At 36.8% G+C, this 17,775-nt stretch overlaps 1 protein-coding gene across 1 annotated transcript in view; it reads left to right on the forward strand.

The window, feature by feature from the left end:
- Positions 1–248: 248 nt before the first annotated feature.
- The window catches only part of DNAH14 (dynein axonemal heavy chain 14), a gene marked incomplete at its 5' end in the record, with an annotated part of 230,846 nt that continues 213,319 nt past the window's right edge, over positions 249–17,775 (forward strand). The window contains 3 exons of the mRNA XM_084254058.1: positions 249–325; positions 3,037–3,155; positions 10,080–10,210. Coding sequence (XP_084110184.1) covers positions 249–325; positions 3,037–3,155; positions 10,080–10,210 — 327 coding nt within the window. The remainder of the gene's footprint in view (positions 326–3,036; positions 3,156–10,079; positions 10,211–17,775) is intronic.

The raw sequence follows: 17,775 nt of genomic DNA on the forward strand, positions 1-17,775 counted from the left end.
AAGTATTGTCTTAGAGAGGAAGTTAGCCAATATAGTGACTGCCTTGAGAAGGAGAAGTAGAATAAAGGTTTTAGATATTATACAAGAAATACTCTAAGTTAATGGGGATTTAAAATAAGGCCTAGTGAGAAATTGGAAACTATATATGCAGTTTTGAATAGTAATAGTCATGGTCATCAAATCTTTTATATTGAAAAGACAATGTGAATGTGTTTTTTTACAGCTATTCATAATTTTGTTCAGAAAATATGGAGACATATGTACCCACTGATTTGACACATATAAATGAAGACATAAACCAGGAGGAAATCAACACAAACTCAAGGTAAAATAAGGTACAATAAATTAAAATTTCAACATTACATGAAAATGGTAAGTTCTAACTAGTAATATCATATTCTAACAATGAAAACTGTAAAGTATCATATGAGGATTGAATAAGGGTATTAGAGTTTAGAAAACCTGTTTATGAGGGAATGGTTCCTGGTAAGATAGGCAAATTAACACTAGCTATTGGCTTTCTTTCCCCACACCAACCTTAAATATGCCCCAAAAGTAAGAGATTGATGGACAGGAGAAACTCACCTGTAACTGAGAAATCCCAGGAAGCAAAAGGTGCTTATTTCTAGCTGTGAACTGTGGCTAGAAAATAGCAAGTCAGAGCAGAAGAGGGCAGCACAGGATAGATGGAGAAAAAGTTGGAGAGAGTCGTGTGGGTTTGTTTTTTTTTCCTTTTTCACATTTTGGGTGGTGACTGATTTGGTGGTATAGATCACTGAGGGGAAGGATGAGGCTCTTTTCATATGGTGAGGCAATCATTGCATGTTCTAATGAAGAGGGATCTACTCCTCATTCCAAACCTAAAACTCAAGGATTTAAGTACTTATCTATGAGTTATAAGGCTGGTAAAAGGCAAAACTTCAAAACTGTTTGGAAAAAGCATAAGAGAATTTTCACTTGGAGTGAGAAAAGATTTCTTAAAACAAGACACACAATCCAAACTATACATTTGATAGATTCAATTATACAAAGTTAAGAACTTCTGTTTTGTCAAGACTTTATCAAAACGCGTTGTGTCCAAACCAGAAGATATTTTCTTTTTATTATTATTATTATTCTTAATTTTATATATATTTCTTACTTCATTTTTCATCTTTGCACAATGTATTCATTTTCATCTTGGTTGTAGTCCCCATACAATTCCCACCCTCCTCCTTGTTTTGATCCTACTCCCTCCCTCTAGTTTGTCTCTGGTTTATAGTTTCTTGAGTGAGATCATCTGGTATTTATCTTTTTCTTTCCTGGCTTATTTCACTGAGCATGATCCCTTCCAGCTCCATCCATGTTGCTGCAAACTGCATGTGTTTATCTTTTTTGAATGCTGAGTAATATTCCATGGTGTATATGTACCACATCTTCTTGATCCAGTCATCTATTTTTGGACATTTGGGTTGTTTCCATAGCTTAGCTATTGTAAATAGTGCTGCTATAAACATAGGGGTGCAGGTGCTCTTTGGAATTAATGTTTCTGTGTCCTTTGGGTAAATACCTAGGAGTGGAATTGCTGGTTCATATGGAAGCTCCATCTTTAGCAGGTTGAGGAATCTCCACACAGCTCTCCATAGTGGTTGGACAGTTTGCATTCCCACCAGAAATGTAGGAGAGTTATTTTTTCACCACATCCTCGCCAACATTTGTTGTTGCTTGTTTTTTTTTTTTTTTTTGATATGTGCCATTCTTACTGGTGTATCTCAGTGTGGTTTTGAGTTGCATTTCCTTGATTACAAGTGATGTTGAACATTTTTTCATAAGCCTGTTGGCCATTTGCCTTTCCTCTTTGGCGAAGTTCCTTTTTATCTCTTCTGCCCATTTTTTGACTGGATCATTTACTTTGTTTTTGCTGAGTCTCATAGCTCTTTGTAGATTTTTGTGATCAGTCCTTTATCATTAGTGTTGTGTGCAAAAATTTTCTCTCAGTGGGGGCAGGGTGTTTCTTTGTTTTGGTTACTGTCTCTTTTGCTGTGCAGAAGCTCTTTAATTTGATGTAGTCCCAGCTGTTTATCTTTGTATTCACTATCACTGCTTTGGGTGATGTGTCTTTAAAGATGTTATTGAGGTGTATGTCATGTAGTGTTTTGCCTGTATTTCCTTCTATATATTTTATGCAAACCAGAAGATATTTTCAATACATATAAGATGACAAAAGATAATTATCCAACTTGTTAAAGAACTAAACACGTTAAGTAAATAGTAAAAAAGTCAGCATGCGTGTGTGTGCGCGTGTGCAAGAAATACAGCACATGGATAGACATTTCAATGATGAGGAAACTATTGAAGGTGTTTATAAAACACAAGGGATTCAAAAGGTCAGTAAAGGAAAAGGATTTAAGAATACCTAATAAAGCTCTCCATAAACAAATTCAAAGAAGTTATGCTATATTGTGTGATGAAGCGTTTTGTTTAAATACCAGTGGGTATTTTTTCCCAATGAAAAGTATAAATATGGATTGTAGAACCCTGCATTCCTATTGCCTTATAAAAATAAGGTCTATTACACAAGTCAATTGTAGGCACTGATTTTGGAATCTGTTCTGATGAAAAGGTTTTCCTAACATGTACCAAGTAAACAATTGGCTGATGTTTTATGGAAATATATTTGTTTTAATCCTGATAACAGGTTGTTGTTGCTGCTGTTGGTTTTATAAAGGAATACATTCATATATTAAGTTTCATAAAACTGCATCTTTACCTTGCTTTTTTATTAATTTCATTAGGTAACACTTCTTCATCTTTTAAAATTAGAATGAAGATTTTTTTTAAGTCCCTTCCAACCTTAAAACTTCAATGATAATACCAGTGGCACTTATTTAGTAGTTAACTAGACTCTTAATATAAATGTTTCATTCCTGATTTTCAAAGTAGCTGTCAAAAATTGCTTTAAAGGATAAATATTACATTGTAAAGTACAGAATAAAGATTTAAACTCTTAAGTTGTAGAGAATGTTAACCATAACATCTTATTTTTTGTTATATTAGACTTCCCGAAGATGTCACATCACCAAAGAATCAAGCAGCTAAAACAAGAGAAAAGGAAACATTGAAATATAAAACATTTAGAACATGCGCTGTACCACTGAAATCAGAGAAAACAGAGGAGATTGATCAAGATTATCATGCAGGCATGTAGACTTGTTTTCTTTTATGGCTCAGAGAGAAAGATTTCATAGCATTGAATCAAGAAAACAAATGAAGTATATTTCAATAGTAGATTCTTCTTTCAAAATACCTGGCTTAGTGTTTTTGCTAATTTCGTTAGTCACAGCAGCAAGCAGTACCATCAGACACCAAGTTTGCCTTTTAAAGGGAACTTAATATAAATAATGATCATAATAATAAAAACAACATTAATGGTATTACCACTACCAAAAATATATTACATTTCCATAGCAATTTACATTTTACATTATTCTTTCAAATCTGTCATCCCGTGTGTGTGTGTGTGTGTGTGTGTGTGTGTGTGTATGGTCGGGGGAAGATATTAAGACCCTAAAGTGAGTGGACATTCTCTCAAGTTTTCAGTACCTACTGGCTGTTTTGTGACCTCCTTTGTTGCTCTCATCTGCCAAGGTCCTGGGTACTTCTCCACATTCCTCCCTACCCATCACCCAAGCCTATGGAAGCAGAAGTTAACCCAAGTGAGTTTCTGCTGCTCACTGCTTCACCCAACGGGAGCCAGGGGTTCTGGGTTAAGTTGTATATTTCCAGATACCAGACCTGCCTGTTGGACTCTTGAGAACCCCTGTCAGGAATGAAATGAGGACTCCAGACTCCATTAAGAGGGGTTGAGGTTTATTTCAGGGCAAAAGAGCAAGATGCAGAGCTCCAGGGTGTGAGAGGGGCCCCATTTTGCCTTCAAAGGAACTGATTATATTGAGTTGTCATCAAGGAGATCAGGGGCGTGGTCGTGGTTGCCACAGCACAGTGTTCCTCCCTCTGGTGTGTTCTGGGGGTTCCTCTCCTGGTGTCTGCTCAGTTTGTGATCATGCTTCATCATACATCTCATGTGCAGGAAATGGCAGCTAAATCCCACCCAGCAGTGGGGATTTTAACATTATAATGATCTCTCAGTTACTTTCGTCACCTTTTTCTCCCCTGTGCACGCACTTTAATCTGACCTTAACCAGCTTGATTCTGGGGTTTGCTGCTTCCTCCTTTGGTGTCCACAGGGTCCTGATATTCTGCAAAGATAGCTTGGAAATATAATGTTGTGAGAATTGTATAGTTTAAGCAAATAGTTCAACAATGTGGGGGCTCCTGAAACCTCCATGTTCATAACACTAGGCTTCCTTGGGATTCAGGCCTCAGAGTGTGGATAAGTCTGGGGTCCCACAGATGAAATGCCTGTGTCCAAGCCCTTCAACTCTCACACTGAAGCCCACATTTTCTCATCGAGATCTCCTGAACAGTCTTTCTGTTCTCTTGTCTCTTGTCTTGTCCTTGGCACTGTCCCCACTGCACAATTAAAGTGCTTAACATCTTTTGACATTTGATTTCTTGGAACAGGTCTATGATCTCTGATTATACAAATGGGGAATCCTTCTCTCTACTCCTCTTTCTCCTCCTCTGAACTAGGTAATATATGAATTAGCTGAGAATTTATTGGCTTTCATTTATATTCATTTTGATTTGTTTGTAATTTTTGTGTCTTATTCCCTACTGGATTGTAACTCAGTGCCTCACAGTACATAACTAATTGTTAAATGAATGAGACAAATGTTGGGGTGCAAAAGAAATCATTCCGTAGTCCTCTGCATTCCTCTCAGACTGTATGAGTAATCAAAACAGCTTCAGAGGAGTTAGCAAAGGAAAGCCAATGCAAATTCTAAGGAATAATGGAGCACAGCAGGAGTATTTATTGTGTTTTGGGGCATGGGTATCAGGAAAAAAGGGGAGTCCTCACATGACGGACAAGAAGGGGGTGAGATGAGATTATTAGAGAAAACATGTTTACCTGTAAACCTGTAACTGAAGACCCTCAAATTGCATAGTTCTGGGTCATAAAAGGAAGAGCAGTGATCAGTGATTACTTTTTTGGTTAGGAAAGGGGCAGAAGCTCAGGACATGATGATCTCCTATTAGGGAAGGGGGGAGAATTTTGGCAAAAACAGAACTTCTCCCAGCTATAATACAAAACAACCTGCATTATTTAAGTAATGATAACAGATCACCTGAAGCTCACAGGGGCTTGATTAATCTCTAGAGCCCATACCAGGATGACAAGAGGCCCATTCAGGGCCTATTAAGAAAAGTCTCTTTGACCCTTTCTGTCTCACCCCTTTGGGGAAGAGAGGACTGACCCCCACAAGAACAAGTAAATTTTATTTGCTTCTAAAAGTCCCTATTTTAAAATAATTTCCCTATCCTTCTAGAAGTTGAAAAATCCACCAGTCAGCTATTCTAGAAGAAGTAAGGGAAATAGGTTCTATTTTTTTTCCTGCTTTTGTAGCTAAACAAGTACAGTTGGATTCAGCTGTCAAATTTGAGTCAAAGGGGTTATGCATTTATTTCACAGGATTCACATTTTAAAGTTTAATAATAAAATAAACTAAAATTCACCTTAGTAATCACTTATCTGTGCTTTAAATGTGTTAACTAATTTAATCCTTGCCACAACTCTGTGAGGTTCTTTTTTTTTTATTTACTCTTCTGTTTTCTTTCTCTGTCACATTCCTGGCATCATCTCTCTGGGACTGTCTTCAGAGAACTCCAAATTCTTTGTCTTTGTTTGGTTTCCCCTCCCAGACTTAGCTTTGTTTTTCTTTTTTCTTTTTAAATTATTTTATTTATACATGCAAGAGCTGAGATGTAGCACCAGAGTTTGGGGGAGGGGGGGCAGAATGAGAGGATTCACCAGAATCCTCTGACAAGGGTTCACCAGAGTGGGGAGCAGAACAGGTGGATCTACTGAAATATACTGCTGAGGGGAATAGCAGGCAAGACAGGAGAGTTCTGCTGAGCCACTGGGTCAGCTCCCTGGCTGGGGGTCAAACTCATGCTACAGTGGCTCCTGATAGCTTCTTAGTGCTGAGACTTAACCCCTTGAGCCACCAGGGAGCCCCCTCTGTTTTTCTTTTCATCTCTTTGAGCTTCTTATTGTAATAATCCTTACTTGAAAACTGAATAAACTAAGGCAGGCAGGTGACTCACAAAGTAACACAGAGCTATGAGTGGTAAAAGCGTGTAACTGAGCTTGGAAGCAAAGGGATCTGACTTAGAACCTGTGCTCTTCAGTTCTATAGTATTCCTCTTATGTAAAGCCTGGCTGTGTACTTGGTGGTGTTGCCATGGTATTATTTATCGGTCATGCTGGTTATTCTGTCAATGTCCGTTTTATTTTTAGATTACCTTCAAGAAAATATAATTCAACAAGATGTACTTGCTCCAGAACCAGTTCCCCATAAGAAGAAGAAAGAGAAATCAAAGGGAAAAAAGGATCAAACTCATGTTTGTCGAAAAGTTAGGGCAACCAAGATTGTGTCATTTGACAGAATGGGTATGTGGACCATTAACCCAGTGTGTTTGGAAGATGCTACACTTCTTCAAATTATTCTTTGGTTCTGTCTTTGTATTTGACACAGTCTTACTGAATTTTATGTGTTTGGTTTCTTAAATAATAGTTAAAAACTTAATTCTTTTTTAAAGGCTAAGATATTAGATTAAAAAACTGATGGAGACTATTCAGTGACTATGTTCTTAATTAAGACATCTCTGAAAGGTATAAGACACCTTAGAGCTATAAAGTGAAGTTGCATACTTTTGTTTTACCTTTTTAGTAAATATTTTTTTTTAAATATTTATTTATTTATTTATACAAGCACTAGGTACAGTCAGAAGCGCGGGAGGGTGAGAGAATTCACCAGAGCCAGAGCAGGGAACAGAACAGGCAGACCAATGAAATACACTGCTGAGGGGAGCAGCGAGCGAGAAAGGAGAGGTCTGTCGCGCCATGTGGGACCCTCGCTGGCGACCGGGATCGAATCGGCACTTCAGAGGCTGTGGGCAGCTTCTCAGCCCAGCACTCAACCGCTGCGCCACCAGGGGAGGCCCCTTTTTAGTAAATCTTGATAGTGTCCTTGGAGTTAATAATAATGTGTCTTTGCTTGACATAAAGTTTAAATCTCCAAATAAATAATTTATTTAAATAGATTTTTCCTCCAATAACATTTTCCAGTTTGTACTTTCTCTGTACCTAAAATTTTTAATTGTATTATTATTTTAAGTTTTACAGGATAAAAGAAACTTTTCTATTTTTCAATGAAATACCATGGTACAAGGCAGATTTATCATAAAGCTTTTAAAACCTAAATTTCAAGGCCACTCTCTTAAACAGGCTTCATTTCTTTAAAAGAATATCCTCAAAATTACAAAGGCCTCCGACAGCGCAAAACTTACATAGATGTAGTGGTGTTCATGCCCCTGAGTGTGGGCAGGACCTGTGTCTGCTCCTAACCAATAGAATGTGGCAAAGGTCAAGCTCTAACTCAGTTGATTACGTTATGTGACATAAGACTGTCCTGCTAGTGGAATTGTTCAAAAGGTTCTCCCTGCTCCCTTTGGAGAAACAAGCTGCTTGGACTCCTGCAGCCACATGGAAATGAATCTGTTGTCCTGGAAACAGATCCTTCTGTTATAGGGCAGCCCCGATATAAAACAGGTTGCCTGAGTATGGGTCCTCACCCACATGCTTAAAAGGGACTTAATATCCCACTGCGGGCACACACAAAAGATTAATAAAAGATTTATTTACAAGGGAAGGGGAAAAGAGGAAAATGCACAACTCAGGGAGAAAAGTAGGAGATAAAGTCTTAAATGCGTCCTAACCGATCCGTGGATCTGGAATCCCAAATGGCACTCTGAGAGCTGGCCGCGAGCCATGAGCTATGAAGCCAAGAGGCAAGCGAGAGAGAGACCCCAAGGCCCACGTGTCTGGTTTTTATACCAAACCTGGCTGCTTAACTCCACCCTCAGGTCCTTTGGTGGTGATGGGATTTGTTTTTCCCAATTTCTTGATGGCTTTGGTCTGGAGTAGGGGTGGAGTCCACAAAGCCTGTATGGAATTAACTCAGGACATCCTTTCCCCCTAACACTTCCTTACCCATGGTAGTCTCCAAATGAGAATCCAGGCCTAGCCAACCCCTCAATTTCAGGCTTTGTGATCCAAATAGAGGGCTCAGTTATGCCATGTCCAAACTCTTGGCCCACAGAAATGTGCTTTAAAACACTTAATTTATGGTAATTTTGTTATACATTTGGAAAACGGACAGGATGGATCTTGTTGCAACAAATGCAGTAACTGTTGTTGTGCATTACACATTCCTAGCACTTGCTCACATTGTTCTTTGTTGTCTGGAAATTGATGTTAGTGTAACAAAGGGCAACAATTTAAACATAATGGCTGCCAAACAAAAATAATCTAATGTTTTTATTTTAATTAATTATTTTATTTTATATATTTTTTACATCATTTTTGTACAATGCATACATTTTCATCTTGGTTATAGTCCCTTCCCATACAATTCCCACCTCCCTTATTTTGACTGTAATCCCTTCAGGCCCCCTGCCCGCCCCCGTAGTATGTCTCTGGTTTATAGTTGCTTGTAGATTTTGATTTTTACTTCATTATAATTAGTCTTTCTCCTGGTCCCTTATTTAGGTTTTCTAGATTCCTGCTATGAGTGAGACCATCCAGTATTTTTCTTTTTCTTTCTGGCTTATTTCGCTGAGCATGATCCCTTCCAGCGCCATCCATGTTGCTGCAAATGGCATGAGTTTATCTTTTTTGACAATCTAATCTCTTACTGATTATATTTTCTTTATTTGCTCTTCTCATTTAACTTCCATAAACCTATTAAAATATTGACTGATAAAGAATTTAGTACTTAGGATTTTTTAAAGAGATTTTTTTGAGAGTTATGAAAAAACTTAAACATTAAAAAGTAGAAAAATATAATTTAACATATATGCATGTACTTGAATTTAACAGATGTCAATGTTTTGTCAACTTTGTAAAAGGAAATTGTAGTAGTCAGATTCCTACAATGTCTTCCAGTATTCCCATCCCCTGGTGTATACACCGTGTATAATTAATTCCTTCTCCATGAGTGAAGGCAGAACCTCTGAATATGCTGAAATATCTCTTCTATGACTGCATTGTTTTATATGGCAAAATGGGATTCTTCAGATGTAATTAAAGCTCTGAATCAGTTGACTTTGAGTTCATCAAAAGGAAGATTATGGAGGGCAAGTCTCATCTAATCAGATGAGCCTCTAACAGAGGACATCTTGCCCCCATTGAAGGAGCAAACTGCTGCGTTGTGGAAAGGGCCAGATGGCAGGAATGGAATAGCTGAGTTTAGTACCCAGCTTTAGCCACTGAGACTAGTACCGAGCTATTAGCAAGAAAATGGGATCCTCAGTCATCCAGCCACAAGAAATGAATTCAGCTAACAATTCAGTGAACTGAAGTTTCCAGTTAACAGCTCTGAGCAAGCTGTCCTGGAGTGATCCTTCAGCTCCACTTAGGCCTTCAGATCAGTGAATATAGCCCCACCCAACATTTTGATACTACCTTATGAGAGATTCTGAATCAGAAACACCTAGCTAAGGTCCTTTTGAATTCCTGACCCACAGAAACTGAGATAATGAATACTGTATTAAGTCAATAAGCCTCCCATAACCCTCACTCCTGCCCCCCCTTCTTTTGATTAAGAAAAGCCTTTTAACTGGCTCCTTCTTAGTGTTTTCTCTTGCTGACTACTACCTCCCTATGTAATTGTAGAAGTAGTTCTTTTGTGGTATCTTTCTTAAATGAAAAAAATACTGTTTCTTCTTTCCAGCTTCTGTGAACATTGACTTTTATTTTATATTTTCTCCTGCAATTATACAGTCTGTATAAACTCTAAGTATAATTTATCATTTAAATTTTTTCTCTCTGCAAAAATATTTAGAATATTATCCTTAAATGATATCTACATTTGCACTTACATTAGATATTTTTTAATGTTCTAAATCAGAACCAGAACCAAAAGGTGATGATGTGATAAAACATATTAATAGACTAAGAGAAAAGCTTGGTTGGCAAACGGTATTACCACAGCATGATGTCAAATATAAAAGTTCCAAGATTGCAGCTCAGAAGATTGTTCTAAAGGTATTATTCTAATTTATTCAGTTTTGTACCATAAAAGTTAATATTTGAAACTGTATCTTAATCTTTTTCATTCATTTTAGATATTACATTAAAATTAGACTTTACATTTATGTCAAATTAAAATCACTTTCATGTTAAATGTTCATGACACCTTTCACTTTTTAAAAAAATAGAGAGCAGATAAGACACAACATTTAAGTCTATAGCACATCAAAATATTTGTGCCTGTCTTCTCTCATCACTTCCTCTAATCCATTACAGGGCAGGGAGAGGGGCAGCCCAAACCCCACAAACCTGCCTATTCTAAATGGGTTCTGCCATCCGCTGCATCAACACAAAACATGAGACTTTATTTTTATTTTTTTTTAGATATAATGGATACAATGTTTATTATTTTTATCTATTTACATATTTACATATTTATTTCTTTATTTATTTTTAAATAATAAATTTTATTTTTATATTCCCCATACAATTGCAACCCCCCCATTCTGACCCCAATCCCTCCCCTCCTGCCCCCCACACCCCAAAAAGTGTCGCTGGTTCATAGTTTTTTGTTGATTTTGATTTTCACTTTCTTACAGTTATTCATTTTCCTGGTCCCTTATTTAAGTTTTCTAGATTCCTGCTATGAGTGAGACCATCCGATATTTTTCTTTTTCGTTTTGGCTTATTTCGCTGAGCATGATCCCTTCCAGCACCATCCATGTTGCTGCAAATTGCGTATGTTTATCTTTTTTGAATGCTGAGTAATATTCCATGGTATATATGTACCACATCTTCTTGATCCAGTCATCTATTTTTGGGCATTTGGGCTGTTTCCAAAGCTTAGCTATTGTAAATAGTGCTGCTATAAACATAGGGGTGCAGGTGTTCTTTGGAATGGATGTTTCTGTGTCCTTTGGGTAAAGACCTAGGAATGGAATTGCTGGATCATATGGAAGCTCTATGTTTAGTAGGTCCAGAAATCTCCACACATCTCTCCATAGTGGTTGGACCAGTTTGCACTCCCACCAACAGTGCAGAAGAGTTCCTTTTTCTCCACACCCTCGCCAACATTTGTTGTTGCTAGTTTTTTTAATATGTGCCATTCTCACTGGTGTAAGATGGTATCTCATGGTAGTTTTGATTTGCATTTCCCTGATTACAAGTGATGTTGAACATTTTCTCATATGCCTGTTGGCCATTTGCATTTCCTCTTCAGAGAAGTTTCTTTTTAGCTCTTCTGCCCATTTTTTGACTGGATTATTTCTTTGTTGTTGCTGAGTCTCATCAGCTCTTTGCAGATTTTTGTGATCAGTCCTTTATCATTAGTGTTGTGTGCAAAAATGTTCTCCCAGTGGGTGGGGTTTGTCTTTGTTTTTGTTATTGTCTCTTTTGCTGTGCAGAAGCTCTTTAATTTGATGTAGTCCCAGCTGTTTATCTTTGCCTTCACTATCACTGCTTTGGGTGATGTGTCTGTAAAAATGTCTTTGATGTGCAAATCACGTAGTGTTTCGCCTATATTTCCTTCTATATATTTTATGGTTTCAGGTCTTATGTTTAGTTCTTTAATCCATTTTGAGTTGATTTTTGTGTATGGTGTGAGGTAGTGGTCAAGCTTCATTCTTTTGCATGTAGCGACCCAGTTTTTCCAGCACCATTTAGTGAACAAACTTTCTTTGCTCCAATGCATAGTCTTTGCTCCTTTGTCAAAGATTAGTTGACCATAAATCTGTGGGTTTATTTCTGGATTTTCTATTCGATTCCATTGGTCTGTGTGTCTGTTCTTGTTCCAATACCATGCAGTTTTGATGATTATGGCTTTGTAGTATAGTTTGAAGTCGGGGAGTGTGATGCCTCCATTCCCTTCTCTTTTTTTCAGGAGAGCTTTGGCTATTCGGGGTTTTTTGTGATTCCATATGAATTTCATCAATTATTGTTGTATTTCTTTGAAGAATGACATTGAAATTTTTATTGGAATAGCATTGAATCTGTATATTGCTTTTGGTAGGATGGCCATTTTAATAATGTTTATTCTTCCAATCCATGAGCAGGGGATGTCTTTCCATTTGTTTGTGTCTTCTATTTCTTTTAACAGTGTTTTATAGTTTTCTTTGTATAGGTCCTTTACCTCTTTTGTTAGATTTATTCCCAAGTATTTGATTTTTTTGTTTTGATAATAAAAGGGATGGTTTTTCTGATTTCTTCTTCTTCAGATTTATTGTTTGTGTATAGGAAGGCTACTGACTTTTGCATGTTGATTTTGTAACCTGCCACTTTACTGAACTGATTGATAAGCTGAAATAGTTTTTCTGTGGAGTTTTTTGGGTTCTCTATGTATATTATCATATCATCTGCAAATAGTGATAGTTTGACTTCTTCTTTTCCTATTTGGATTCCTTGGATGTCTTTCTTGTCTTATTGCTCTGGCTAGGACTTCCAGTATTATATTGAAAAGCAGTGGTGAGAGTGGACATCCTTGTCTTGTTCCAGATCTTAATGCAATTGCTTTCAGTTTCACCATTGAGAATGATACTGGCTGTTGGCTTGTCATAAATGGCCTTTATGATGTTGAGGTATGTTCCTTGTATCCCAAGAATTTGAAGGGCTTTTATCATGAATGGGTGTTGCACTTTGTCAAAAGCTTTCTCGGCATCTATTGATATTATCATATGGTTTTTATATTTCTTTTTGTTGATGTGTTGGATAACGTTGATTGATTTTCGGATGTTGAACCATCCTTGTGTCCCTGGAATGAATCCTACTTGGTCGTGGTGAATTATCTTATGGATACATTGTTGGATTCTGATATCTAAAATTTGATTGAGGATTTTTGCATCAGTGTTCATTAGGGAGATTGGCCTGTAGTTTTCCTTTTTTGTGTTGTCCTTGTTCCGTTTTGGTATTAGTGTAATGTTGGCTTCATAGAACGTGTTTGGTATTGTCCCTTCCTTCTCAATTTTTTGGAAGAGTTTGTGAAGGCTAGGCACCAATTCGTCTCTGAATGTTTGGTAGAATTCATTTGTAAATCCATCAGGTCCTGGGCTTTTGTTTTTGGGAAGGTTTTTGATTACCATTTCAATTTCGCTGCTTGTAATTGGTCTGTTTATGTGTTCTATTTCTTCTTTATCTAGCTTTGGGTGATTGTAGAGTTGTAGGAATTTGTCCATCTCTAGATTGTTGAACTTGTTTCCATGTAACTGTTCATAGTAGTTACTGATTATTCTTTTGATTTCTGCTGTGTCTGTTGTGATTTCTCCTCTTTCATTTGTGATCCTGTTTATTTGTGCTTTCTCCCTTTCAAAACATGAGACTTTAATGGGAGGGAACTTTAATACAATTAGGAAACAATACAGGAAAGGCAAAGAATCTAGTTTCTAAATCAAGCACCCAAAGTTACCCATCCCCTCGTGGGTAAAACTCCATTCAAATGGGATTGGCCCAGAGCAAGGCCCCAAAGCATGCCGCAAGTCTAAAGCATCTTCCAGTGGGGACCCACAGAAAAGGGCCAGAAACAACCAGACAAGCCCGGAAGGAAAAGATCAAAATCAACATCAAGATAAAAGCTGCCATTGTCTCCTCCCTATAGGTCTCACCCACATCTGTGTCACCCAGTCCACGACCAAAAGACAAGCGCAGTTTCTTCACGTGTCTCTAGGCTCCATGCACCTCCTCCAGGTCTCCTTCTGGCTCCATCTTGCTTCCTTCCTTCCTCAGTCTCCTCTGCAGCTGCTTTTCTCCCTGCTCAGCTCTACCCTCCCTTGGTTGGAGCAGGGAACCTGGAACCTCCCCCTTTCCTGGGGACCACCCTGTTACAGAAGGAGAGCCATCATGGGAAGTTTGAATCTACTATGATGTTCCTGTTTAACAATGTTTTGTGTTTTACAAAGAAATCTTAATGTACTTTGTAACATTCCCACCTTTTTTTTTTGTTGGTATGTGATTTTCTATCTCATTATCTCTCTTTCCTTATCCTTGTTTTTCCCTTACCCATTTAGCCTCTTGGGAGAAATTTTATCTTATCCAAGGTCACATGATCAGAGGATGGAAACTCTGATAAGAACTAATGTCTGTAACCTGAGACCTCATTTACTACCCCTGAGCTAAGACCAAGATTATTTCTTTATACTTTTAGATCAGCTGTTCTCAAAGTGCAGTCTCCAGACAAGCAGCATTAACATTACATACATAACATATGTGTGTAGATAATACATATTCTCATTTCCACCCCAGACCTTCTGAATCTGAAACTGGTGGTGGAGTTCAGCAATCTGTATTTTATTAAGCTCTAGGTGATTATAATGTGCAATTGAGATCACCGTTGTCTACCTGGGGTCCATAGGCCTTCTGAAAAGGGCCAAATGATCTCTGTTGCAATTATTCAGGGCTGCCATTATAGTGCAAAAGTAGAAAGACAATACATGAAAAAAGGGGTGTGACTGTGTCCCAAGGAAACTTTATTTACTGAAATTGTTACCTTAACCTGGATATAGTTTGCTGACCCCTGCTCTGGACTGTTACCCTGAAGTTAAGTTGCCTATTGATATTGCCAAAGGCAGTATAATTTAAAGGAATGCCTAATGGAATCAGATTCACTTAATATTGAATCTGTTTATATACTTATTTTGTTATTTTAGAGATTCCCTAACTTCTCTAAGCTTTAGATTTTTTGACTTTGAAATGGAGATGATAATTCTTACCTTAGAGAACTGTGAAGATGCAATGAGATAAAACATGTGGAATGGTGCCTGGCAGAGAGTGGGCACAATGGTTTAAGAAACCCCTAGCTATGCATGAGCTTAATATCCTTGGACTCTCAAATAAGGTCTGTTTTAATTGGATGTGAAAAAAGGATTAAAAATATAAGGTACTTGTTTTTAATTGAAAAAAGAATAATTGTAATATGCATCTATAATTGGATTATTTAATTCTATATATCATCTATTTTGAATAATTGTGTCTACATTAAATAATCTCAACTTTTTTGAACATTATTTAAACCAAAATGTTTCAAGTGACCAAATAACTATATAACAAAACCCATGTACTATGCAAGTTACCATTCAGGGATTATTTATTTCATTTTATTTGCAATTTTAAAATGTGGTATTTTAAGGTTTCGAGGTACAAAATAGAATTCAAAATAAAGTAGAAAAAACTGAGAGAATTGAGAAGAAGCAATAAGTCCTCAAGGAAGATAAAATTTAAGAGTCAAACTGTTTCAAACTTTAAAATTACTGTACCTATAGAAACTGTTTACTCAATTCAGTACCTTCGAAGACATCACTGAATTATAAGAGAAAACTAAATGCTTTTTTAAAATAAAATTTAATTTTCCAGAAATTTTGCTTGTCTGGAGACTGCACTTTGAGAACAGCTGATCTAAATTAAACCTCCCTATAGAATAATTTTAGAACTGTTTTCATCAATAGAAGTTAAAAGTTTCAAAGCTAAAATAAATAAATTTTACTTAACCAATTTTGTTAAGGTGGAATGGCAATGGCTGATTCTCCAGTAATGTCAGTTGCATTATTGCACATTCCAGTAGCTCAGAACCTGGGTTAAAATTCAGACTTGTATTCAAGCCTCACTTTGCCATTTACTGTCTTTGTGACTTTTCTCAAATTAATGTCTAAAACTTTTAATTTTTGCATCTGTTTAATGAGATTAAAAAGATCAAACTTTAGTATCTTTAAATTTGAGGGATTAAAATCTCATGGCTGTAAAGATAATATACGTGAAAAGCTTATTATTAGATATTTATTACTTAAAAGACCTTAACTGTTGCTATTATAGTACTAAACCACCATATTATCAAAACAAATGATAAACTAAAATTATCAAAAACTTCTGGTGTTGACAAATTTACGGAAAGTGCAGCATATAGATGTAAAAGGTACTATTGTCAAGTTACTCAAGTAATAAGTATTCCTTACTAAGCATATAGGTCAATTTTCATGAATGTTTTATCACCACATAATGTGTAATTAAATTTATTAAGTTGTTCTTGTTGAAACTCTGATTAGACACAATTGGATATTATCTTTCTCAATGATATTATTTGTATTTTATTCTATATATTTTTTTATTTAAATATTTTATTTTATATAATTCTTACATCTTTTTTCATCTTTGCACAATGTATGCATTTTCATTTTGGTTATATTCCCCATACAATTGCACTCCCCCCTTATTTTGACTCTAGTCCTTCCTTACCCTGCCCCTTCCTCCCTCTCCCCCATGCCCCCCGTAGTGTGTCTCTGGTTTATAGTGGCTTGTTGATTTTGATTTTTACTTTGTATTGATTAGTCTTTTTCCTGGTCTCTTATTTAGGTTTTCTAAATTCCTGCTATGAGTGAGAGAGACCATCCGGTATTTTTCTTTTTCTTTCTGGCTTATTTCTCTGAGCATGATCCCTTCTAGCTCCATCCATGTTGCTGCAAACTGCATGTGTTTATCTTTTTTGATTGCTAAGTAATATTCCATTGTGTATATGTACCACATCTTCTTGATCCAGTCATCTATTTTTGGGCATTTGGGTGGTTTCCAAAGCTTAGCTATTGTAAACAGTGCTGCTATAAACATAGGGGTGCAGGTGTCCTTTGGAATTAATGTTTCTGTGTCCTTTGGGTAAATATCTAGGAGTGGAATTGCTGGATCATATGGAAGCTCTATGTTTAGTAGTTCAAGAAATCTCCACACAGCTCTCCATAGTGGTTGGACAGTTTGCACTCCCACCAGCAGTGCAGGAGAGTTCCTTTTTCTCCACAACCTCGCCAACCTTTGTTGTTGCTAGTTTTTTTAATATGTGTCATTCTCACTGGTGTCAGATGGTATCTCATTGTAGTTTTGATTTGCATTTTCCTGATTACAAGTGATGTTGAATATTTTTTCATATGCCTGTTGGCCATTTGCATTTCTTCCTCAGAGAAGTTTCTTTTTAGCTCGTCTGCCCATTTTTTGACTGGATTATTTTCTTTGTTTTTGTTGAGTCTCATCAGCTCTTTGTAGATTTTTGTGATCAATCCTTTATCATTAGTGTTGTGTGCAAAAATGTTCTCCCAGTCGGTGGGGTTTTTCTTTGTTTTTGTATTGTCTCTTTTGCTGTGCAGAAGCTCTTTAATTTGATGTAGTCCCAGCTGTTTATCTTTGCCTTCACTATCACTGCTTTGGGTGATGTGTCTGTAAAGATGTCTTTGATGTGAATATCACATAGTGTTTCACCTATATTTTCTTCTATGTATTTTATGGTTCAGGTCGTATGTCTAATTCTTTAATCCATTTTGAGTTGGTTTTTGTGCATGGTGTGAGGTAGTACCCTAACACCTAACACCTTCATTCTTTTGCATGTAGCGACCCAGTTTTCCCAGCACCGTTTATTGAACAAACTTTCTTTGCTCCAATGCATAGTCTTTGCTCCTTTGTCAAAGATTAGTTGACCATAAATCTGTGGGTTTATTTCTGGATTTTCTATTTGATTCAATTGGTCTGTGTGTCTGTTCTTGTTCCAATATTATACAGTTGATGATTATGGCTTTGTAGTATAGTTTGAAGTCGGGGAGTGTGATGCCTCCATTCCCTTC

This window comes from Talpa europaea, assembly GCF_964194135.1.
Source record: "Talpa europaea genome assembly, chromosome: 14".
Classification (NCBI taxonomy): Eukaryota; Metazoa; Chordata; class Mammalia; order Eulipotyphla; family Talpidae; genus Talpa; species Talpa europaea.